General features: G+C 47.0%; 1 protein-coding gene across 1 annotated transcript in view; it reads right to left on the bottom strand.

Moving 5' to 3' along the window:
- gpat2 (glycerol-3-phosphate acyltransferase 2, mitochondrial) overlaps positions 1-25,055 on the bottom strand; it is a gene marked incomplete at its 3' end in the record, with an annotated part of 144,365 nt that overhangs the window by 86,071 nt on the left and 33,239 nt on the right. Inside the window, exons 3-9 of the mRNA XM_084307348.1 lie at positions 22,503-22,576; positions 22,221-22,331; positions 13,157-13,261; positions 10,787-10,886; positions 8,958-9,091; positions 8,629-8,728; positions 317-490 (exon numbers count right to left, since the gene is read on the bottom strand). Coding sequence (XP_084163474.1) covers positions 317-490; positions 8,629-8,728; positions 8,958-9,091; positions 10,787-10,886; positions 13,157-13,261; positions 22,221-22,331; positions 22,503-22,576 — 798 coding nt within the window. The remainder of the gene's footprint in view (positions 1-316; positions 491-8,628; positions 8,729-8,957; positions 9,092-10,786; positions 10,887-13,156; positions 13,262-22,220; positions 22,332-22,502; positions 22,577-25,055) is intronic.

The raw sequence follows: 25,055 nt of genomic DNA on the forward strand, positions 1-25,055 counted from the left end.
AATAGCGTCTGTACTGGGGGACGAGATGGCGATTGTGGGGTCACGTGGCTGTGACTCTCCACAGGGTGGAGCCTACCTGTGTGTCAGGGTTGGGGGTGGAGCCTACCTGTGTGTCAGGGTTGGGGATGGAGCCTACCTGTGTGTCAGGGTTGGGGGTGGAGCCTACCTGTGTGTCAGGGTTGGGGGTGGAGCCTACCTGTGTGTCAGGGTTGGGGGTGGAGCCTACCTGTGTGTCAGGGTTGGGGGTGGAGCCTACCTGTGTGTCAGGGTTGGGGGTGGAGCCTACCTGTGTGTCAGGGTTGGGGGTGGAGCCTACCTGTGTGTCAGGGTTGGGGATGGAGTCATAAGAGACGCCCACGGGCACCAGGCTAAGGTCGGCGACAGCTCCCTCTCTGATCAGCTGTGTGAGGCGCACCAGACACTGCCCACCACTCTGACACGATACGCTCACACTCAGAGCCTGGCCCTCCTGCACCAGCTCCCCTAGCAGCTGGGGGTGGGGGGGGGGGGCAGAGTAGGATGGAGAGATAGAGAGGGGGGGGTGCAGGGGCAGAGTAGGATGGAGAGATAGAGGGGGGGTGCAGGGGCAGAGTAGGATGGAGAGATAGAGAGAGGGGGGGGTGCAGGGGCAGAGTAGGATGGAGAGATAGAGAGAGGGGGGGGGGTGCAGGGGCAGAGTAGGACGGAGAGATAGAGAGAGGGGGGGTGCAGGGGCAGAGTAGGATGGAGAGATAGAGAGAGGGGGGGGTGCAGGGGCAGAGTAGGATGGAGAGATAGAGAGAGGGGGGGGTGCAGGGGCAGAGAGTAGGATGGAGAGATAGAGAGGGGGGGGTGCAGGGGCAGAGAGTAGGATGGAGAGATAGAGAGAGGGGGGGGTGCAGGGGCAGAGTAGGATGGAGAGATAGAGAGAGGGGGGGGGGTGCAGGGGCAGAGAGTGGGATGGAGAGATAGAGTGGGGGGGGGGGGTGCAGGGGCAGAGTAGGATGGAGAGATAGAGAGAGGGGGGGGTGCAGGGGCAGAGTAGGATGGAGAGATAGAGAGAGGGGGGGTGCAGGGGCAGAGTAGGATGGAGAGATAGAGAGAGGGGGGGGTGCAGGGGCAGAGTAGGATGGAGAGATAGAGAGAGGGGGGGTGCAGGGGCAGAGAGTAGGATGGAGAGATAGAGAGGGGGGGTGCAGGGGCAGAGTGGGATGGAGAGATAGAGGGGGGGGGGTGCAGGGGCAGAGTAGGATGGAGAGATAGAGAGGGGGGGTGCAGGGGCAGAGAGTAGGATGGAGAGATAGAGAGAGGGGGGGGGGTGCAGGGGCAGAGAGTAGGATGGAGAGATAGAGAGAGGGGGGGGTGCAGGGGCAGAGAGTAGGATGAAGAGATAGAGAGAGGGGGGGGGTGCAGGGGCAGAGAGTGGGATGGAGAGATAGAGAGAGGGGGGGGTGCAGGGGCAGAGAGTGGGATGGAGAGATAGAGAGAGGGGGGGGGGGGTGCAGGGGCAGAGAGTAGGATGGAGAGATAGAGAGAGGGGGGGTGCAGGGGCAGAGAGTAGGATGGAGAGATAGAGGGGGGGGGGTGCAGGGGCAGAGAGTAGGATGGAGAGATAGAGGGGGGGGGGGTGCAGGGGCAGAGAGTGGGATGGAGAGATAGAGAGGGGGGGGGGTGCAGGGGCAGAGTAGGATGGAGAGATAGAGAGAGGGTGCAGGGGCAGAGTAGGATGGAGAGATAGAGAGAGGGGGGGTGCAGGGGCAGAGAGTAGGATGGAGAGATAGAGAGAGGGGGGGTGCAGGGGCAGAGTAGGATGGAGAGATAGAGAGAGGAGGGGGGGGTGCAGGGGCAGAGTAGGATGGAGAGATAGAGAGAGGGGGGGTGCAGGGGCAGAGAGTAGGATGGAGAGATAGAGAGAGGGGGGGTGCAGGGGCAGAGAGTGGGATGGAGAGATAGAGAGGGGGGGGTGGGGGGGCAGAGAGTGGGATGGAGAGATAGAGAGGGGGGGGTGGGGGGGCAGAGAGTGGGATGGAGAGATAGAGAGGGGGGGGGGTGGGGGGGCAGAGAGTGGGATGGAGAGATAGAGGGGGGGGGGTGCAGGGGCAGAGTAGGATGGAGAGATAGAGAGAGGGGGGGGTGCAGGGGCAGAGAGTAGGATGGAGAGATAGAGGGGGGGGTGCAGGGGCAGAGAGTAGGATGGAGAGATAGAGAGGGGGGGGTGCAGGGGCAGAGTAGGATGGAGAGATAGAGAGAGGGGGGGTGCAGGGGCAGAGAGTGGGATGGAGAGATAGAGAGAGGGGGGGTGCAGGGGCAGAGTAGGATGGAGAGATAGAGAGAGGGGGGGTGCAGGGGCAGAGTAGGATGGAGAGATAGAGAGAGGGGGGGTGCAGGGGCAGAGTGGGATGGAGAGATAGAGGGGGGGGGGTGCAGGGGCAGAGTAGGATGGAGAGATAGAGAGAGGGGGGGTGCAGGGGCAGAGAGTAGAATGGAGAGATAGAGAGAGGGGGGGTGCAGGGGCAGAGTAGGATGGAGAGATAGAGAGAGGGGGGGTGCAGGGGCAGAGTAGGATGGAGAGATAGAGAGAGGGGGGGTGCAGGGGCAGAGTGGGATGGAGAGAGGGGGGTGGGGGGGCAGAGAGTGGGATGCAGAGATAGAGAGAGGGGGGGGGGGGTGCGGGGCAGAAAGTGGGATGGAGAGATAGAGAGAGGGGGGGGTGCAGGGGCAGAAAGTGGGATGGAAAGATAGAGAGAGAGAGAGGGGGGTGGGGGCGGGGGCAGAGAGTGGGATGGAGAGATTGAGAATGTGGGATGGAGAGATAGAGAGAGGCAGAAAGTGAGATGGAGAGATAGAGAGATAGGGAGCAAGAGAGAGAGGGGCAGAATAACGTGGGATGGAGATATTGAAAGAGGGGGTGAGAGAGAGAAATTAATTTAAGTTGTGGGAGTAGATGAGGCATTTAGCATACAAGTAATATCTATTTGGAAAACAGAGACAGGAAGCCACCTATATGCTGCAGGGTTACTGCAGACACACCAGGCAATGGGAAGGGATAGGATAGGACTGGATAGGATAGAACTGGATAGGATAGGACTGGATAGGATAGAACTGGATAGGATAGAACTGGATAGGATAGGGAAATGCCTTTATTGTCCCTGAGGGGAAATCTTGTCACTGACCACATGGCAATTAATTAGAAATATAGAAAAAGGTAGACATGATACTGTAGAAATAAGATAGGGTAGGACTCAAGGTGACCAGGGTAGGAGTCAGGATGACCAGGCTAGACGACAGGATAAACAGAGTTAGTAAACAGGTCAAAGGAGCAGTCAGAGACACTTCCCCGGGATGCAGTTACTTCCAGTGCCTTTTCCCTCTCTGAGAAAATTCAATTACTATTGAACAGCAGCTGAGCAGCTCTACACTCAATAAACAATAAAGGCCTATTAACACTGAGGTACAGCCAATAGCCAGTGTGCTTACTCACCCCCCCCCCACACACACACACACAGAGGGTAGAGAAAACCCTACTCATAAACAACCTGCATATGCCCCACTGAAGCTAGAGTTCCTAGGATTAATGTCAGGCTGAGCTGTGGTTTATTGTGCTGTATAGTACAATATTGATCTTAATAAAGCCAGTAACTCCTACAAATGAAAAGTACTGTATTTGGCAAACGGATATAATATACACTCCCTGACCAGATACAAAGACAGGAAGGCCACAACGATAAACAGGAGAGTGAGGAGAAACCAAGGAGGAGGAGAGTGAAGAGAAACCAAGGAGGATAGTGAAGAGAAACCAAGGAGAGTGAAGAGAAACCAAGGAGGAGAGTGAGGAGAAACCAAGGAGGAGAGTGAGGAGAAACCAAGGAGAGTGAAGAGAAACCAAGGAGGAGAGTGAGGAGAAACCAAGGAGGAGGAGAGTGAAGAGAAACCAAGGAGGAGAGTGAAGAGAAACCAAGGAGAGTGAAGAGAAACCAAGGAGGAGAGTGAAGAGAAACCAAGGAGAGTGAAGAGAAACCAAGGAGGAGAGTGAAGAGAAACCAAGGAGGAGAGTGAGGAGAAACCAAGGAGGAGAGTGAGGAGAAACCAAGGAGGAGGAGAGTGAGGAGAAACCAAGGAGGAGAGTGAGGAGAAACCAAGGAGGAGAGTGAAGAGAAACCAAGGAGAGTGAGGAGAAACCAAGGAGGAGGAGAGTGAAGAGAAACCAAGGAGGAGAGTGAGGAGAAACCAATGAGGAGAGTGAGGAGAAACCAAGGAGAGTGAAGAGAAACCAAGGAGGGGAGTGAAGAGAAACCAAGGAGGAGAGTGAGGAGAAACCAAGGAGGAGAGTGAGGAGAAACCAAGGAGAGTGAAGAGAAACCAAGGAGAGTGAAGAGAAACCAAGGAGAGTGAAGAGAAACCAAGGAGGAGAGTGAAGAGAAACCAAGGAGAAGAGTGAAGAGAAACCAAGGAGGAGAGTGAAGAGAAACCAAGGAGGAGAGTGAAGAGAAACCAAGGAGGAGAGTGAAGAGAAACCAAGGAGGAGGAGAGTGAAGAGAAACCAATGAGGAGAGTGAAGAGAAACCAAGGAGGAGGAGAGTGAGGAGAAACCAAGGAGAGTGAAGAGAAACCAAGGAGGAGGAGAGTGAAGAGAAACCAAGGAGGAGGAGAGTGAAGAGAAACCAAGGAGGAGAGTGAAGAGAAACCAAGTTGAGTGAAGAGAAACCAAGGAGGAGAGTGAAGAGAAACCAAGGAGAGTGAAGAGAAACCAAGGAGGAGGAGAGTGAAGAGAAACCAAGGAGGAGAGTGAAGAGAAACCAAGGAGGAGAGTGAAGAGAAACCAAGGAGGAGAGTGAGGAGAAACCAAGGAGGGGAGTGAAGAGAAACCAAGGAGGAGAGTGAAGAGAAACCAAGGAGGAGAGTGAAGAGAAACCAAGGAGGAGAGTGAAGAGAAACCAAGGAGGAGAGTGAAGAGAAACCAAGGAGGAGAGTGAAGAGAAACCAAGGAGGAGAGTGAAGAGAAACCAAGGAGAGTGAAGAGAAACCAAGGAGGAGAGTGAAGAGAAACCAAGGAGGAGAGTGAAGAGAAACCAAGGAGGAGAGTGAAGAGAAACCAAGGAGGAGAGTGATGAGAAACCAAGGAGGAGAGTGAGGAGAAACCAAGGAGGAGGAGAGTGAGGAGAAACCAATGAGGAGAGTGAGGAGAAACCAAGGAGGAGAGTGAAGAGAAACCAAGGAGGAGAGTGAAGAGAAACCAAGGAGGAGAGTGAAGAGAAACCAAGGAGAGTGAGGAGAAACCAAGGAGGAGAGTGAAGAGAAACCAAGGAGGAGAGTGAGGAGAAACCAAGGAGGAGAGTGAAGAGAAACCAAGGAGGAGAGTGAGGAGAAACCAAGGAGGAGAGTGAGGAGAAACCAAGGAGGAGAGTGAAGAGAAACCAAGGAGGAGAGTGAAGAGAAACCAAGGAGGAGAGTGAAGAGAAACCAAGGAGGAGGGTGAAGAGAAACCAAGGAGGAGAGTGAAGAGAAACCAAGGAGGAGAGTGAAGAGAAACCAAGGAGGGGTGTGAAGAGAAACCAAGGAGGAGAGTGAAGAGAAACCAAGGAGGGGACTGAAGAGAAACCAAGGAGGGGACTGAAGAGAAACCAAGGAGAGTGAGGAGAAACCAAGGAGGAGAGTGAAGAGAAACCAAGGAGAGTGAGGAGAAACCAAGGAGGAGAGTGAAGAGAAACCAAGGAGGAGGAGAGTGAAGAGAAACCAAGGAGAGTGAAGAGAAACCAAGGAGGAGAGTGAAGAGAAACCAAGAGGAGTGAGGAGAAACCAATGAGGGGAGTGAGGAGAAACCAAGGAGGAGAGTGAAGAGAAACCAAGGAGGAGAGTGAAGAGAAACCAATGAGGAGAGTGAGGAGAAACCAAGGAGGAGAGTGAAGAGAAACCAAGGAGGAGAGTGAAGAGAAACCAAGGAGGAGAGTGAAGAGAAACCAAGGAGAGTGAAGAGAAACCAAGGAGGAGAGTGAAGAGAAACCAAGGAGGAGAGTGAGGAGAAACCAAGGAGGAGAGTGAAGAGAAACCAAGGAGGAGAGTGAAGAGAAACCAAGGAGGAGAGTGAAGAGAAACCAAGGAAGAGAGTGAATAGAAACCAAGGAGGAGAGTGAAGAGAAACCAAGGAGGAGAGTGAGGAGAAACCAAGGAGGAGAGTGAAGAGAAACCAAGGAGAGTGAAGAGAAACCAAGGAAGAGAGTGAAGAGAAACCAAGGAGGAGAGTGAGGAGAAACCAAGGAGGAGAGTGAGGAGAAACCAAGGAGGGGAGTGAAGAGAAACCAAGGAGGAGAGTGAGGAGAAACCAAGGAGGAGGAGAGTGAGGAGAAACCAAGGAGGAGAGTGAGGAGAAACCAAGGAGGAGAGTGAGGAGAAACCAAGGAGGGGAGTGAAGAGAAACCAAGGAGGAGAGTGAAGAGAAACCAAGGAGGAGAGTGAAGAGAAACCAAGGAGGAGAGTGAAGAGAAACCAAGGAGGAGAGTGAGGAGAAACCGAAGAGAATGAGGAGAAACCAGGGCGGCTAGGTGGTGTAGTGGGCAAGGCACTCGCCACCAATGTGGAGACGCTGGGTTCGCGTGTTCGAATCCAGCTCTCCACATTGTTTTCAGTTTAGCTGGTCGTCCGCAGTAATACACATTGGCCGTATTACGGGGAGGGAAACTGAAGGGTGGGGATCGGGCGTTGTGGACAGCGACTCCTACAGGTCGGTTGGTGCGCCTGCGCAGTAGAATCAGGAAGTGTCGGGGGCAGCGTGAGCCTCCCACGCGTTACTCCTCGCCACTGAGAGATCGAGCTGCGCAGGTGAAAAGATGCGACTGCTGTTACCTCAAGTACCGGAGGGGACTTGTGCTATGTATGACTTAGTCCACATTGCAGCCGGCTTGTGGGAGGCAAGAAACAGCGTTCGTGACAGGGGAGGGTTGAATTGGATGATACGAAATTGGGATGGGAGAAAATATAGAAAATGGGAGAAAAAAGTGGATCAAAAAGAGAATGAGGAGAAACCAAGGAGGAGGAGAGTGAGGAGAAACCAAGGAGGAGAGTGAGGAGAAACCAAGGAGGGGACTGAAGAGAAACCAAGGAGAGTGAGGAGAAACCAAGGAGGAGAGTGAGGAGAAACCAAGGAGGGGAGTGAGGAGAAACCAAGGAGGAGGAGAGTGAGGAGAAACCAAGGAGGAGAGTGAGGAGAAACCAAGGAGGAGAGTGAGGAGAAACCAAGGAGGAGGAGAGTGAGGACAAACCAAGGAGGAGAGTGAAGAGAAACCAAGGAGGAGAGTGAGGAGAAACCAAGGAGGAGGAGAGTGAGGACAAACCAAGGAGGAGAGTGAAGAGAAACCAAGGAGGATAGTGAAGAGAAACCAAGGAGGAGGAGAGTGAGGACAAACCAAGGAGGAGAGTGAAGAGAAACCAAGGAGGAGGAGAGTGAGGACAAACCAAGGAGGAGAGTGAAGAGAAACCAAGGAGGAGGGGAGTGAGGACAAACCAAGGAGGAGGGGAGTGAGGAGAAACCAAGGAGGAGGGGAGTGAGGAGAAACCAAGGAGGAGAGTGAGAGTGGACTTGATGAGGAGGAGAGTGAAGAGAAACCAAGGAGGAGAATGAGGAGAATCCGAAGAGGAGGAGAGTGAAGAGAAACCAAGGAGGAGAGTGAGAGTGGACTTGAGGAGGAGGAGTACTGAATGCAACAAATGCTAGATGATTAATACACTGGATGGAAATGTCCTAAATAAGGCAGCGACAAATTACCTCCTCATACAAAATAGACACATAACCTGCATGAGGCTACCGGGGGCCAGCCTCCCCTCCTTCACCCTGTCCAGACAGCACGCGCGTTGCATCTCTATGGCAAAACTGAAGGGTGTTGGTCATTTGTTAGCGAGAATGAACGAGAGTGAGACGGGTAATGAAGAGTGCGGAGGAAGACATTGACATTCTGACAGAGGAGCTGCCGGCAAAATCACTGGCATACTCAAGATTCAAGATCCAAGAGTTTATTCATCACATACATACCAGGGCATACAGTGAAATGCGGTTAGCCATGCCCGCTACGATTGTGCAATAAAACAATAGGAATAGTAATAATAAGATAACTAGAATAGACATGTTAATAAATCACTTAAAGGCACTGGATCCTATGTACACTCCTATACAATGTGCAGTTTTACTTCTATGTCCCTATGCTATACTTGCTGTTACTACCTACTATACTATGCAACAATCACAACAAGTTATTTTCTTAAAGTGTCCTTTTTCCCTTCCTTTAAAGTGTCCCTTTCTTGTGTGTTTATGGTGCGTTTGTGTGTGTGCGAGTGCAGAATGTTGTGTTGTGTGTGTGTGTGTTCATGTGTGCTTGTGTGTGGAGAGATCAGTGTTCATTGTTCTGATGGCCCGAGGGAAGAAGCTGAGCGTTAGTCTCTCTGTTCTTGCTGCATGTATACGGAGGCGCTTGCCTGACCGCAGCAGCTTGAACAGGCTGTTGTTGGGGTGGTGAGGGTCCTTCATTATTCTGCAGGCTCTGGATTTGCACCGAGGAGGACAGCTATGAAGAGGATAGGGGGTGTGTGTGTACATGCATAACACAACTACATGCGCAGACATTAAATGGCCTGTCAAATCAAAGTTGGTGTCAGACTTACGGAGGTCATCACTGTTGAGTACAGCCCGTCCATCTCTGCATCCTGCTCAGTCATTGGACCAGGTGGGAGGAGGACCACGCCCAGTTTCTGCAGGAATGACCTATAGGAGGAGGAGATCCTCTCAGTTGGCAAGTAAAGAATTGGTAGCAGACTAGCCATAATATTGCCTTATAATCTCGATGAGACCTGCATAACTCTCTCTCTCTCTCCGTGTGTGTTTACCATATTATGGCTAGACCTGACAGCCCATGTTTCTTGTGAGGACATTTTTATCAGTAGTCCTCACAAGGGAAGTGTGTGTGCGTCTGTGTGTGCGTGTGTGTGCATACCGTAGCCAGGGACTGTGTGTCTGCAGGGGACAGAGAGTGTAGGGGACTCTCAGGTTGTGACAGAAGAGGAGGAGAGGGATGAGGATGAGGTCCACGATGCTCTGCCTCACGTGCACGTAGACCAGCGGTGAGCCCTGAACCAAGGTCATCAGCAGTTCATCACAACACACACTTTTACATCACTAAGCTAACAGAGCACGTCACAACAACGTGAGGCTGTTTAGAGGTCAGGCGTGTCCACATGCACTCACATGGCTATGAGGATATTTCTGGGACCTTGTATAAAATCTATGCTAATTGAAGTCATTGTGGCCGACCAATCTAAGCAGAATGATGAATACATGTATTGGTTAAACCAGCGCAGATACTCCAACAGGAAAGGAGTTATGCACATCATTCTTTACATGTGGTGGTGGTTGAAATGAACAAAGTAAAATGTGAGGGAATGTTAGCTGCAACAGCATCCCAAGCTTTCCTGCTCAAAGCTGGGCTGCGGATAATGTCATACAATTTCACTATCAACCGGCAATTTCGGACATATTCACTCAAACATGAAATCACGTTTGGCAGGATCTGGAGAAAAAAAAGAAAGAAAAGAAAACTCAACCCAAAATGTTATTAGAACTCCACTTTTACAGTTGAAAGGTTTTATCTGTAGACTTCTATGTTCTCCTTCTGGCGTTCTGCTGTGGGGAAGTAGATGGCTGTTTCCATGGTAGCGCATTCAGCAGAGGAAGATAATGGAAGTGAGTGTCGGGTGAGTTTTCTTATTCAAATCTCTTACAAGACGTTATTATAATACTACAACAAAGCAGGTGTGCTTGGCGTGTGATTACACGTTGTGAGTTTGAGCAAATATGAGAACTTGCATAGGGAAATTATATGACATGATCTGCAATCCAGATATATGTGCCAACAAGCTGCGTGACGCTGTTGCGGTTTATCTATCATGAAGACTATAGCAGACCCACAGTGTTTATCTATCATGAAGACTATATATAGCAGACCCACAGTGTTTATCTACCATGAAGACTATATATAGCAGACCCACAGTGTTTATCTACCATGAAGACTATAGCAGACCCACAGTGTTTATCCAACATGAAGACTATATCAGACCCACAGTGTTTATCCAACATGAAGACTATATATAGCAGACCAACAGTGTTTATCCAACATGAAGACTATATATAGCAGACCCACAGTGTTTATCCAACATGAAGACTATATATAGCAGACCCACAGTGTTTATCCAACATGAAGACTATATATAGCAGACCCACAGTGTTTATCCAAGGTCAATGGAGAACAGAGACTGAAAAGTATTTGGTTTTGGTCTGTGAAAGTACTATTTTCTGATCAAACGCATACATCTAATCGAGGCACTGAGATAAAATAGTGTTGCTGTTAGCCACCAGCTGTTGTTCTCATGCAGATATCATAATGTCAGTATGAAAAATGTGAATAGTCTTTGCACGAAAAGTTGGTACATTTGAATGTTCAATGTCTCGTGGATTTATATTCATGCTCTGCATGGACATTTTGGCGCTCAATGAAATGTTGCTCAGTCAGCCGATCACAATGTGAGATCCAAGCTAACCGTGGAATAATAACTCATAACCTTTTTATCTTTGCATGTTTTTTTTATCTTCATTTTATCCTCGTTCTCATGTGTGGGAACGTCCGCGTGTTTGTGTTTTTCTGTGTGTTTGTCTCTGCATGTGCGTTTGTGTGTGTGTATGTGTGTGTGCCTTTGTGTGTGTGTTTGTGACTGTGTGTGTGCGCCCCTGTGTCTGTGTCTATGTATGTGTGTGTGTGTGTGTGTGTACCTCTTGCGAGGCTCTCTTGAGAGCTGCCAGATGGTTGAGGTTGACCTGAACACTACAAAACACTGTACCAAGAATCTTCAACATCACCCAGCCCACCAGTCTGCAGAGGAGAGAAGAGAGGAGGCAGAGGCAAGGAAGAGAGGGGGGATGAGCGGAGAGGAGGCAGAGGCAAGGAAGAGAGGGGGGATGAGCGGAGAGGAGGAGAAAGGGGAGATCATGTAAAAGCACATAAGGGAGTTGCCCAGAGATGCTGGTTAAGACCTCCCTGCCTCTGGAAAACATTGCACCCTTGCTGGCGTGGGATCAGATCCTGCCCCAAACCACCTCTCATGTGCCTCACAAGCAGTGATGCCAGTAACGCGTTACTAAGTAACGCGTTATTGTAATCTGATTACTTTTCCCCGAAAATAGTAATCCAACGCGTCAATCTTTAAAAGCCAGTAATCTGATTGCAGTTACTTGTCCAAGTGGCTGTGCGTTACTATTTCGTTACTATCTCATCATAAATTCATAATGCAGGCGGAATGCAGTATTTTATTTCGTTTTCGACAGTCAAAAATACATTTTGAGCTGTTTTTCTTATTTGGGAGTGACGTCGTGTGGCAGTGAAAGGGTTAAATACACAAGAATGTGTCCCGCGGCGTGACTGGACCCTCTGTCTGTGAGTGACTCTGCTTTGGTCCAATCACATTCCCCATCCACAGTCTGCGAATCAGAGGCAGAGTAGGGCGGGTCTTCACAGCACGTCATGTGACATATGCGCCAATCGTGTGACAGCAGGGCTCAGTCGTTACAGCCTCGTCTGCACGGAGAATTCCACCCCAAAACGCTTGTCTAAACGCAAAATTAAAAGTGAAACCGCAAGACGACTTTTGCGGTTTCTGTTCAGACTTCCATCCCAAAACGCTCGTCTAAACGTAGCCTCAGTCACTACTTCACGTTTGTGTCAGCTAAGCCGGGTGAAAAAAACATTCATATGCGGAGGAAACAAAATACTGTCTACCGCTAAAAACAGCACATCCAATTGCATTGAAAGCATCTGGAATCACAACACTAGCCGACGCTTCGACTAGGTACAGGAGGACTCGGAGGTCCACCAGTCAAACAGCAAAAGAGAGAGATTGTTTCTTTCCCTTTTGATTAATATATATTTGATGGTGGCAGAGCAAAAGCTCTTATTTGCCAGATTTACAGTTAATTTACATGTTAAAGAGAGACTGATTGTATGTTTATAGAGAGACATTTATAAAAACAATTTAATAGTTACAGTTGATATAATTGAATAGTTCAGCCTGCATTTGTTAGATGTGATACACTGGTTTTGTAAAACCACTGGCTGGCTGCTCTAATGCTGTGAGCATCATAGACTGTTGCTTTACCATACTTGATGGTACAGAAGCTGAAGCACTAGTTTAACAATTTACGTTATGTGCAGAGAAACAAGTTAAAAACAATTTATGCACTTTCAATAACGCGTTTAAAAAAAACTGTTGGGGGAACGACGACGACTTCGTAACCTAGTTACTTTCAAAGTAACTAAGTTACTCTGATAATCAAGTAATCAGTAAAGTAACTTAGATTACTTTTTAAAGGAGTAATCAGTAATCAGATTACTTTTACAAGTAATCTGTGGCATCACTGCTCACAAGGGCACAGCAAAAAAGCGGCAAAGATGGACATTACAGAGAGGAAACACAGGCAGGGGGCAACCCACATGATTTGATGGTAAGAGTGAAGAAGGAGAGGGAGAGAAAGAGAGAGATAGTGTGTGAAAATGCAGGGGCGAGTGACACACAACATCTACGGTAAATGAGATGGATGGAAGGAGCGAGTGGTGGAAGGAAGTAGGAAGAAGAGGGATGGAGATAAAGAATATAAGTGATGACAGAGGAGGATAATGAGATGGAGAGCAATACAACGGGAGGAGTGGGGGGGAGGAGAAGGGATGTGTGAGGGTGACAACTTGAGAGAGATGGAGGCAGTAAATGTCAGAGAGGGAGTGAGAAAGAAAAGGGAGAAATTGAAAATGCAAAGGTAGAGAGAGCAAGAGAAAGAGAGACATTGAAATGCAAAAGTGAGAAAGAAGGGAAAAGGAGAAACTGAAAATGCAAGTGGTCAGAGAGAGGAGAGAAAGAGAAATAAAGAGCAAGAGAAAGAGAAAAAGAGAAAGAACGAGGAGAGAGAAAAAAAAAAGAGAGAAAGAGAGGGAGCGATCAAGTCAAGAGAGCAGATTCCAAAGATTGACAATGGAACAGAGAGAAGAGGGACTTCAGAAAGGCTGATAAGATTCCAGCATCAATTCATATAATTCCAATATGGTGGATGGTTCATCAACACTGTATTCAGGGCCAGAAGAAAACCCACACACACCGTGTGAGGCTGGGAGAGATGCAGGTGTTGATGAGGGGAAGGTACGGCGAGAGGAGGGTAAGCTGGCCTTGGGGATCTCCGCCCGCTGCGAGAGCCTCTTGCACCCTGAAACACAAGTCACACGTCAACAGGAGATAAGGCGGCACAAAGCCCCCTCTGTGCCGCAACACATGTCAAACCCTGAGACCGGTCTGTAAGGGCCCTTTCTCACTCACTCATTCTGTCCGTACCGGTCGCGTACCGCCCTCATTCCGGGTCAGAGTGCGAACCCCCCCCCCCCCTCTAGTTTGTGTACAGACTGCAGTCTTGGTTCGCTTCGGGTTCTGTTTACGGTTTGCCTTTTGAGCGTTTACGCTTGCCGTAGGCGATGATGTCACGTTCGAAAATGTAAACAGGAATGTCTTAACACGACTGCGGACTCTGGATGCCGATATAAAATGAACAAATTGCCAATAAATATGAAGTTATATTTGAACCTCTGTTGTCAAGCCTCGTCAATATAACCCACCCCATTTTATCACGAATGGATGGTGTTGTAGAGTCCGCTTTTGAGCGTTTTAACGATAGCGCTAAGCTAACGGCTAAACGCTAGTTAGCTTAGCCTTTACTAGTAACATTGCTGCATCGATTATATGCATTATATTGAATGTCATTGATCTACTGGTCGACCACGGCCGACTGGTTGGGCACCACTGGTCTAATAGAAATAAATGCATTCGAACAAGAAAGTATAGTATACAGCAATGGCTAACGGCTAACGCTAGTTAGCTAGCCTGTTCAGAAGCTAACATTATCCCATCGCTTGTGGCAATTATATTGCATGTCATTGATCTACTGGTCGACCACGGCCGACTGGTTGGGCACCACTGGTCTAATAGAAATAAATGCATTCGAACAATGTATAGACATAGCAATGGCAAACAAAATTGCCAGGCCTAACCGCCCCCACTAGTGCGCACCCGAGACCACCTATTTCACCGGCCCCGGTTCAGCGCCCCCGGGGACGAATCAGCGGGGGGCGGGGACGGGGGACAGCGTTCTCACTCAGACAGACACACCCTTTTCTGATGCGAGCCGGGTCTGATTCGACACAGAGCAGTGAGTGAGAAAGGGCCCTAAGACAACAAACAAAAACAGCCAATGTAGGGCTGAGAGGAGTTACGTAAAGGTTAGGGACAAACTCAATTAGGGCTTAAAGGGAGAGAAAACAACAGCTTGAGACCTATGGTTTGGTGACAGACAAAGAGAGTCAGGGTGCAATTTGCCAGGGGGGGTTGGTGGGGATTTCCATACCTCTGTATTTCACCATACCTCTGTTCGTTTCATCACCGGTGGGGATATGATTTATCTTGCCTTCTGGTAGTCTATAATAAGACTATTGTTCATTCTACCATTGGAGTTAAAAACGTCATAGGAATTTCTCAAAATCAGACAGATGGCGCAAAATATATATCTAAAAGTTTCTGATAGGCATGAAATGTATGCTAGTTAGTTTATAGCCTTCCAATGTGCAACTAATAATCAGAGGTAAATGGTAAATGGCTGCTTTTTTATATAGCGCTTTTATCCAAAGCGGTTTACAATTTGTTACTCACATTTTACCCATTCATTCACACACCGGCAACCAACCATGCAAGGTGCCAACCTGCTCATCGGGAGAAATTAGGGGTTAAGTGTCTTGCTCAAGGACACATTGACACGCTGCCCGGGAGGAGCAGGAATCGAACAGGGAACCTCCGGATTGCCAGACGACTGCTCTACCTCCTGAGCCACTGTCTCCCCATACACAGAACACAGAGAAAGCACAGAGATAATGAGAATGAGAGTTTCGAGGGAGAGCATGTGGCGCCTGAGCCACTGCAACCATCACCACCACAATCATCATCATCATCATCATCACCACCACCACCACCATGACTACCATCACCATCATCACCGACACTAGGCTCCCTGTCCCCGCACGTCTCATCGGAGGCTGTATAGAGCCAGGGACTCAAGTGGCTAGTCTCGGAAAACGGGTTAGTGATGTGCTCTGTGTCGGGAAATAAGGAACCTAAGGCCCCACAAACAGCGGAGAGGCTGCATATTGATAATGCCTTCATCAATGGAATTACAAAACTAAATGACGAGATCAATAAACATCACAATCGCACCTAAAATGCATGGAAACCATTCAAAAGAAAGAGGGGAAGAGTAACATGAAAAAAGCAGCCGACAGCTGTATGCACACATCCTACACCATCTGCAAAAACAAGCACTCTCTCAAGCTGCAGCCTGAGCTGGTGGAGCAGCAGGGGCTCAATGGCATCAGTATGGGAAACATGCTTCAAAGCCTGCCGCCGCGCACTTATGTTCATAAGACGTCAGCGCAGCAGGCAGACTTAGCTGTTCTGTTCCGCATTTTAATAGATCAACGTTCACCAGTGTCAAACAAAGCGTGCCTCTGTGTTTACATTTGCATCCTCTACGCAAACAACACCTACGACTTTTCCTATGAATTTATTGAGCTACAGTCCTACACTGGAGAGGCAATTTGTGACACTGCTGAGCAGACGTCCTCTGGGCTAGGCTGCTGGGCTTTGCCACTGAAGGGGCTGCTGCATTGATGGGAGAATACAGGGGGGGTCACTACACTCCTGTGTGCATGAATAAATGAAGAGCCTGTAATTATACACTGCATGAAGCACAAACGTGAACTGGCTGTTCTGTGAATAATGTGACCACTGCCAGTCATTTCCAAATCGTGCTACGTGTTCTTTTCTCAAAGCCCCCCAAACAACACAAAATGAGAGAGCTGGCGAGTGTTGCAGCTGAACTGGGGGGTGCACACGATAAGAGTGGGAAAGGTGTTTGACGTCCGCTTGATTTCCTCATCTTGCTCAAAACCTGGTTTAAAAACATGGTCAGCAAAGGAACGAGCAAAGTGTGCTGGCATTTATGCCAAAATGACTCAGTGGCTCTTTGTCTCAGAGTTGGCCTTTATAAAAAGATGCCCTGCGGGCCTTGAAGACCTTGTCACTTTTTCTACAGGGAAGGGATGCTACCGCCATCACAGCAGAAGCTGAGGTAGACATATCTCTCAGAACACTGCGGTCAATGGGGCAAGCACCCACACGCTGAAAGAGGTACATGCAAAGTACCAGACCTTCAACTGTGTGCCTCTCGTTCAGCTGAGTGGAACACCGTGGAAAAAAGGGCACAGGATGTTCAGCATCAGTTCTTCCATATGCTCTGGCCAACAACATTGAGCGCAGACCGGATGACAAGATTGGGGCGCTTTCTGCAGTGCTGAACCCCACAGCCTGGCCAGAGTGCTGCAATGGAGGAGAGACCTGCACATGGACACATGCCCTGTACTCCTCCTCAAGGACTATAGAGATTATAAATGCAACACCTTCAGAAGGTTATCGCAGCCTGCATCAACAGCTGAATGTGAAAGAGGCTTCGGTGTCACAAATCCGATCCTGGCGGACGACAGGAACAGAACGCAGGTCTCCACGTTAAGACAACCTGCTGTTTGTCACCGTCAACGGGCCAGAGGTTGATCTCTTTCCTGCTCAGAAGTACGTTGACATGTGGATAAAGGAAGGGTGATACTGCCAACGATGCCCGACAGGAAAGTTATCCGTCCTCAAAAGCTAATTGTTTTGTTGGTAAGTAGGCGAGGCATCTTTTGTAATGACACATGCCTCCCCATAGGATTACTATTTTTACCCTCGGCCTCCTATATAATATAGCAGCCTATTATTAGGATATCCCAGCCAGTCCACACAATAGCCTTTTTTAACGCTGCTCATCACTCATTTACTAAAATTAGCACTGGTGCCGTCTATGGATCTGAATGCGCCTCTGTGCTTCGATCTAATATTCCTAAATATCTATTTTCCTCATAGTGTTCCATTTTCTTTTAGAGATCTGCTGAATCTACACGCGTGCCTGGAATTCAAGGATTTATGTGGCGAAAAATGCTTGTTCCATCTGAAAAGTAGGCAATTCTGCTTAGCCGTTTGAAAGTATATATATATATAAATAAAAAAAAGCCTGTTGAAAATACATTAATTGAATCTCCAAGACAGGAATTAATGGATTTATGCTGCGAAAAATCCCTATTCTGTTCCGTTTGTTTTGTCTGAAGAGTAGGCAATTCTGCTTAGCTGTTCAAAAGTTAAACATAGACTGTTGAGAATACATTAATTGAATCTCTTAGCAAGTGCTTGGGGGAAAATCCCTCGATTATATTAAATGGTATTCTTTTTTATGGCCTACAACGTCTCCTACAAATTCAAATTGTCCCATCAAAGTGATTTGTTAAAGGGGAACTATCTTACTATTTCTTTCACTATTTGGGACATTTTACACAATTCCTGTGAGTCTATGGAACACATATGTATGTTTTTTTTTCTCCAAAAAATTCATTGTTTTGTATTTCTAATCAAGTTCTGTAGAGCAGCATTTTCTACCCTTCAAGATTCCAAGCTGTTTTTGGCTGGGCTCCGCCATACTCGCAATGCACTGTATGACAGTCACCCACAGTCTGCACTGGCAGACAGAGAGATAGATAGAGTTAATTTCGCCGCGGGGGGGGGGGGGGGGGGGGGGGGGGGCAGAGAACGAGCAAGCGAGAGAGAGAGGGAGAGAGAGGGAAAGAGAGAGAGAGAGGGAGAGAGACAGAGAGGGGGAGAGGAGAGGTGGTCAGAGAGGCGTCTCTACAATTCGTAGCCGCATTTCTGCAGACCCCTCTCTGATTGGTTGGGGCCATTTCTGCAGACCCCTCTCTGATTGGCCGAGCGTGCGCATGTGCTTGAGCCGCGACAAGCTCCTCTAGCCAGGAGTCGAAACTCCGTTAAGCTCCAGAGAGAGAGGCTGAAAACCCACAGTTGTTGCCCGACGGATGGGAGCCGAATCCCGGATCCGAGTTTTCTGATGAATAGCCCCAAAACATGGTCGCGAACGCAATTTATATGCATGGAAGTATTGATTACGCCATAACGAATCATTAAAAAAATATACCGTTAACTGTAATGTTGTGTGTGCCTTTACACATATGTTGGATAGGATTATGTAATTGGTTTGTCATTAAAGACCAATAATAATCGCTCGCCAGCTTCGCCGACCAAAGCTCTCTCAGATTCAACATATATGTTTCGGAACCAATGTGTAACTAGACAGTTCCAATATAACATTTATATTAATTAACCCAGTTAATGCCTTAAGAGAAAGAGTCTGGTGGTCAATTCCTACGGAAATGTTGCGTCTTACTAATAATAACAGATTAGAGTATAACGTTATTTCGCTTCATAAGTAACGTTATGCACATTTCACAACACAGCCAGCTGTCAGAAACTGTACATTGTAACGTTGTTATTTCGCGGCCTGCCCATTTGATGTTCCCAAATCATATTCAGAAAGTATCACAGAGACTTCTATTGACCAAGGAATTAGTTATTATTAGTAAGACACAACATTTCCGTAGCAATTGACCACCAGACTCTCTCTTAAGGCATTAACTGGGTTAATTAATATAAATGTTATATTGTAACTGTCTAGTTACCAGTGTTGGGCAAGTTACTTTAAAAAAGTAACTAGTTACAGTTACTAGTTACTTCTTCCAAAAAGTAACTAAATTACTTACTCAGTTACAAATTATAAAAGTAACTAGTTACTTCAGAAAGTAACTATTGCGTTACTTTCAAGATTTTTTTTTTACATAAACAACATACACAAATCTAAACTATTTTAATGTTGCTGTGGGACAAAGTGAGACTAGCCTCCAATCAAATGCCATGTGTAGGCTATGTAGATATTATAATTACTATGTTTATATAGTGGATCATACAAATACAAACAGAATAGATGTTTTGGAACTTTTGATATGTATTGCCCCTCAACAGGCCACAACTGGGCAACATTAAATTATGCTTGTTAAGCACTATACCAAAAATAAATAACAAATATATACTGATTGATTGAACATTTTAATTAACAGATTGCAGAATGGGTACAATACAGTACGGCTCAATACACACAATTGTTAAGGGGATGCAGACCAGAGAAAGAGTTTCGTCTTGTTTACATCAGGGTCCCCCATTTTCAATTCATGACATTTATGACGAAAGTCTTTCTCTGGTCTGCATCCCCTTAACAATTGTATGTATTGAGCTGTACTGTACCCATTCTGCAATCTGTTAATAAACTTTTCAATCAATCAATCAATCACATACACAACATACAGATATAAGAATCTAATCGAATCATCTAAACTAATCTAATCATTACATTTAAGACATGCATGACATACAGATATATATATATCCAGGCATGCGTTGTTCATGGGACGGGGTAGCACGGTGTGCAAGCTCACTCGCTATTTGCATATCAATAGCGCCGGTCGTCAGGTGTGTTAAATACGTTCTCAGACACATTCACACCTAACTTGTTGTGAAGACGTGTTACATTCCATTCGTAGAGGCAATTAGGCACTGTCTTTAGTCTGTGCCCAAGCGAGGGGACATTAAATGCGCATTCGCGGGAGCGCGCGCCGGGAGCGCGCGTGCACGTGGTGCGTGTCACCCCAGATGATTTCAATAACGCACCACTGTATATATCTCTGAGCAGCTGAAGCCTGTGCTATTAAACCAGGAAGTGCAGCACTGTTGATAAGGCTGTCAGCACTGCAGTATAGCCACTCAGTGCCCTGCGCTGCAAAGAGTGAACACTGAACACAAAACGCTCAAGGACTCGCGGTCTCATGTTGACATTGTGTTGTTCGTTGGATTCGTTTTTGAGCTCAAAACGTACACTACACGGACCGCGGTCTCATGCTGACTGATCAGTGATCGCTTGTCTTGTCGCGCTGTGTGTCAGACTCTGGATGCTTTAGACACCCGCCCACCTCCACCTCTGATTGGCTTACCATGACATTGTATTCAACCTCAGCCAATCGTCAGCATGTATGCTTGGCTCGCGCACTGTCCACTAAACAAGGAAGAACATTATTATTGCCTCTCGGCGCATAATTCGGTCTGATGAAAGAAACAGGTTCATTCATAGTAACGCGCCGCATTTTTTTGTAGTAACGGTAACAACGTTATTAAGATTGGAAGAGTAATCCGTTAGATTACTCGTTAATGAAAAAACGAACGCCGTTAGTAACGAAGTTACTTATAGTGCCGTTATTCCCATCACTGCTAGTTACACATTGGTTCCGAAACATGTATGTTGAATCTGAGAGAGCTCTGGTCAGCGAAGCTGGCGAGCGATTATTATTGGTTTTTAATGACAAACCAATTACATAATCCTATCCAACATATGTGTAAAGGCACACACAACATATTCCAGTTAACGGTATATTTTTTTAATGATTAGTTATGGCGTAATCAATACTTCCATGCGTATAAATTGCGTTCGCGACCTCCATGTTTTGGGGCTCTTCATCAGAAAACTCAGATCCGGGATTCGGCTCCCATCCGTCGGCTCCCATCCGGCTCCCATCCTGGCTAGAGGAGCTTGTCGCGGCTCATGCGCATGTGCACGCTCGGCCAATCAGAGAGGGGTCTGCAGAAATGGCCTCAACCAATCAGAGAGGGGTCTGCAGAAATGCGGCTACGAATTGTAGAGACGCGTCCGAGAGCGTGCGTGTGTTTCCCCACAGACACTCAGTCGGGAGTGTGTGTACCGTACTTTTCGGACTATAAGCCGCGGCTTTTTTCCCCATTTTTCGACCCTGCGGCTTATATGTGGACAAAACCCGAAAATCGAAATATTGCTTTTTTTACTGCATTGAAATGTTATTTATCTGTTCCCTTATTTGCTAAACTTAATACAACTTGTAAATGAGTTAATGTTATTTGTCCGACAGTATTGTGTCCCAATGGGAGTCATTCTCTGTAGAGGTGGGAACTTAAAGCTCAATATAAGAACGGCCATGCACCACCACTCACAGAATCGAGAAAGAGCAATCAATCTGTCAATCCTTTCCGTGTCCGGGCCGGGTGAGGTTTCCCGTGTTGAGTCAAATTAAGCCGCAGGCTCCACTCCTTACATATGGTAATTAAACATTAAAACACATGCGGCTTATAGTCCAGTGCGGCTTATATATGTACACATCATTCAATTTAGCTGCTGCGGCTTATAGTCAGGTGCGGCTTATAGTGCGAAAAGTACGGTAGATGCTCCGTATGAGAGCCTCTCTCTCCCTCTCTCTATCCGTCAGTCTCTCACTCTCTGTTGTTGAGTGAATTGTTGATTGTGGGCGGTGGCTACAACCAGGGGCTGAGATATGCAGATCAGTGCCTAATTCACGTCAGCGAACCAGTCCAATCAGAATGGCTTGGTTCAGTGGGGGAGGACCCGTCTCATCTGAAATGGAGTGTTGATACAACCCCACATTGCTAGAAAACAATGCTAAACACTGGAAAAGGCAATTTATAAGATAGTTCCCCTTTAAAGTCTATTATATAATGGATTCTTCATACATATTCACACACATTTATTCATCTTTCATCTTTATTCATCTGAGAAAAGGCCCACCTTATAGCATTTGATTTCAAGATGGCAACAGACATTTGATTTCAAGATTGCAACACAGACATTTGATTTCAAGATGGCAGCAGCACGCCGTAATTAAAACATTGAACCAGGGCCTACATGCAATTCTTTGTTTGTTTGCACATTTTTGATTCAGTTTGGATTTGATCAGAGTATTAAAATAGCACACTGGATCCCATTTATCCTTTCATCTGATCACACCCAACTAGGGGTGTAACGATGCATCGATTAATCGAAATGCATCGATTCTAATGTGACGATTCAACTGCATCGATTTGAAAATGTTAGAATCGATTATAATCTAAATTAATCGAAATAAAAAAAATAAAAATTAAACTGCGTTGCTGTTAATACTGTTCGACTACATTCCCAGTATCTCTGTCTTCGTCTCTTATCTTCCTTCCCTCCCTCCTTCCTCTCTCCCTCTGTGGCTCCAGACCCGCAGGAAGCAGATTCATTCACTCGATATCTCTCGTCTATCACTCATGCCACTCCCCCCCCCCCCCCCCCCAGGTACCCGTTGCTCCGGCAGACTCGATCCAATCTGTCACCAGCAGGGCTTGGGAAGACTTTGCATCCGCTCACAAACAGGGCACAGCACACCCTCCTCACCAGCCAGCCACGGTACCTAGACACAACACACAACGCTGGCAGTTACAAAATGTGTGTGTGTACAGTACCATCTATGATACTGCGTCTGTGATAACGCAGTAAATAAAATTATAGAGGAAGGGGAGATGTGTTTTGTGTGTACTGCACATGTGTGTGTGTGTGTGTGTAGTGTACATCTTAACGGCACCTGGTACGCATCTCATCGACACTCAGAAGGTTCTGGAAGCCGAGGGAGGTGCTGTTCTGTCTGAGGTTCTTGCCCTGAGTCATGAAAACGGAGACATACACAAACTTGTCCATTTGACAGTTGACAGGGTTTCCCTAGTCTGTCTATCACTTAGATGGGCCTAGATGGGCCACCCAATTTATTTTTATAAAAAAATAATAAATAAATAAATAAATAAACAAAACGTTAACACATTCAACGGCAGCCACGCGGGGCGCTAAAGGGCTCCGTATGCCAGCGTCCACATCAATGATATTTGCAAACGCATAAACTATGTCTTAGTGCAATGTGTCTAATCTGGCCGTCGGTTATCAAAGACTTGTTTGCAGTCAACATTGTCGAAACGTATTTTTTTTTTTATAATCGGTTAATTTCCTTTTTATACCATTTTGAAAAACGCTTGTTTTTTTTTAAGTTTCAGGAAAATATAAAGATTGTGATAAACGCCCTTTACTGGAATATTCTGGAATACACAAAAAACATTGTAATTTTTCGGCCTATTTATGAATCGTTAGATTATCGATAGTATTATGTGTACTTACTTATGCACGCTATATAAGCGGGCTGAAAAATCAAATCTCTTATTTCCTGATCGCACACACACACACATGGCACACGCTGATATCTCTGTGAAAAAAGTTCTGATTATCCTAAGACTGGTAAAATAGATTCCTTACCTCAGATCTTCTCCAAAAAGATTATTCCAATTCCTGATCGCCATTCCAAATATCGATCGCGTTTATTGATCCAACGCTGGATACTGGAAATATGTATTCCACGCTGTTTTTGGGCTCGGAAATGACTTGGATCCTCTCGGGTGGCTTGCCCGAGAAGTAAAATGAGGAAGCTGGATCCCCCCCCCCCCCCCCATGCGTTTAGTTTCAATCCATTCCAAAGGGGTGCAGTACCACAGGGAGACGATAGGGGGCGGTATTTTCCCAATGGAGCTCAGAGAGAGTTTGCAGCACTAACGTGAGACTAGATTGATGAAATATGAATTCAAAATCGCTAATAAAAAAAAGTGAGATTTATCGTCGCTGGCACTCAACGGTCGGCATGAACTAACGATAAATCTCGTCGCTGGCACTCAATGTGTTAATCTTCTTTATGGGAACATTTCTTTTGGACGGTCCAAACTAGGCTGTGCACAACCACAAACATTGGTCCAAGCTTCAGCTGTGGCACACATTAGCACAACAATAAAATTACTTTTGGCTCGTCACCGGTCACGCCTTTGCAACTAGAGTATCTCAAAAAGCCATGGAAAGCCCTGGGTGCTACAAAATCAACCTTTGAGTGTCTAGAAAAGCGCTATATAAGATATTCCTTTATTGATCCCCTTGGGGAAATTCAGGCATCATAGCAGCATGGGGGGGAGGGGGGGTACAGGTAGTAAAACAACACCGTATACATGTAGTAAAAGACAACACAGGCAGTGTAAACAATTTGATCAATATGGTCAATATAATTTACTATCCGACTAGCTGAGGAATATTCACATTATTCACAGTGTCACATAAGGTGCAGTATGCATGAGGTAGTGTTATAATTTACTATCTACTGAGTATACATTATTCACAGTATCACGGTATCCACTGAAATATACATTATTCACAGTATCACAGTATCACAGTATCCACATAGGGTGCAGTAAGTCTAAGGTAGTGTAGGTTGTCCTCCTTGGGTTCCTATAAGTCCCAGGTCAATGTCTGGTAGCAGTCGCTGTCGCTGCCCCCTGTTGTGGAGCCTGGAGGCTGCTAGTCGCTGCCCACTGTTGTGGAGCCTGATGGCCGCTGGTATGAAGGACTGTCCGAGGCGGTTAGTTGAGTGTCGGGGGGGAATGAGTCTGTGGCTGAAACGAGCTTCTCATCTTGACTAGCTCGTCGTAGAGGGGGTGGTAGGGGTTCTCCATGATGGCAGCCAGCTTCCTTATCATCCCCCTCTCTAACATCACCTCAAGTCTAGGTAGCTCGACTCCCACCACGGAGCTAGCCTACCCCTCCCCCCCATGCTGCTATGATGCCTGAATTTCCCCAAGGGGATCAATAAAGGAATAGCTTATCTTATCTCTTAAATGTAATGATCATTCATTCATTCATTCTTCAAACTGTTCTACACTGGCTTTTCTTGGACTGTGGGAACAAGCACCACCAGTTTTGAAGTAGGATCCGGAGTCCGACAAGGATGTGTGATGTCAGTCAGCATTACTTTTCAACCTTGCAATAAACTGGGTTATGAGGAGACCCACAGAAGACAAGGCAAGAGGGATTCGTTGGACCCTCTATTCCACCATTGATGACCTTGACTTTGCGGATGACCTAGCCCTTCTGTCACATACTGTACACACACCAGGGTTAGAAATTAAAAAAAAATTCAAGGGCTTTTTTTGCCCCCCTTAATTGATTTTCGGGGGCATTTTTTTGTATTTCGGGGGCACTGAATTTTTATGATAAACGGTAGGGGTGGGACGGTTCACAAAATGGAGGATTCGGTTCGTATCACGGTTTTGGGGTT

Source organism: Notolepis coatsorum (assembly GCF_963971535.1).
Source record: "Notolepis coatsorum genome assembly, chromosome: 1".
Lineage (NCBI taxonomy): Eukaryota > Metazoa > Chordata > Actinopteri > Aulopiformes > Paralepididae > Notolepis > Notolepis coatsorum.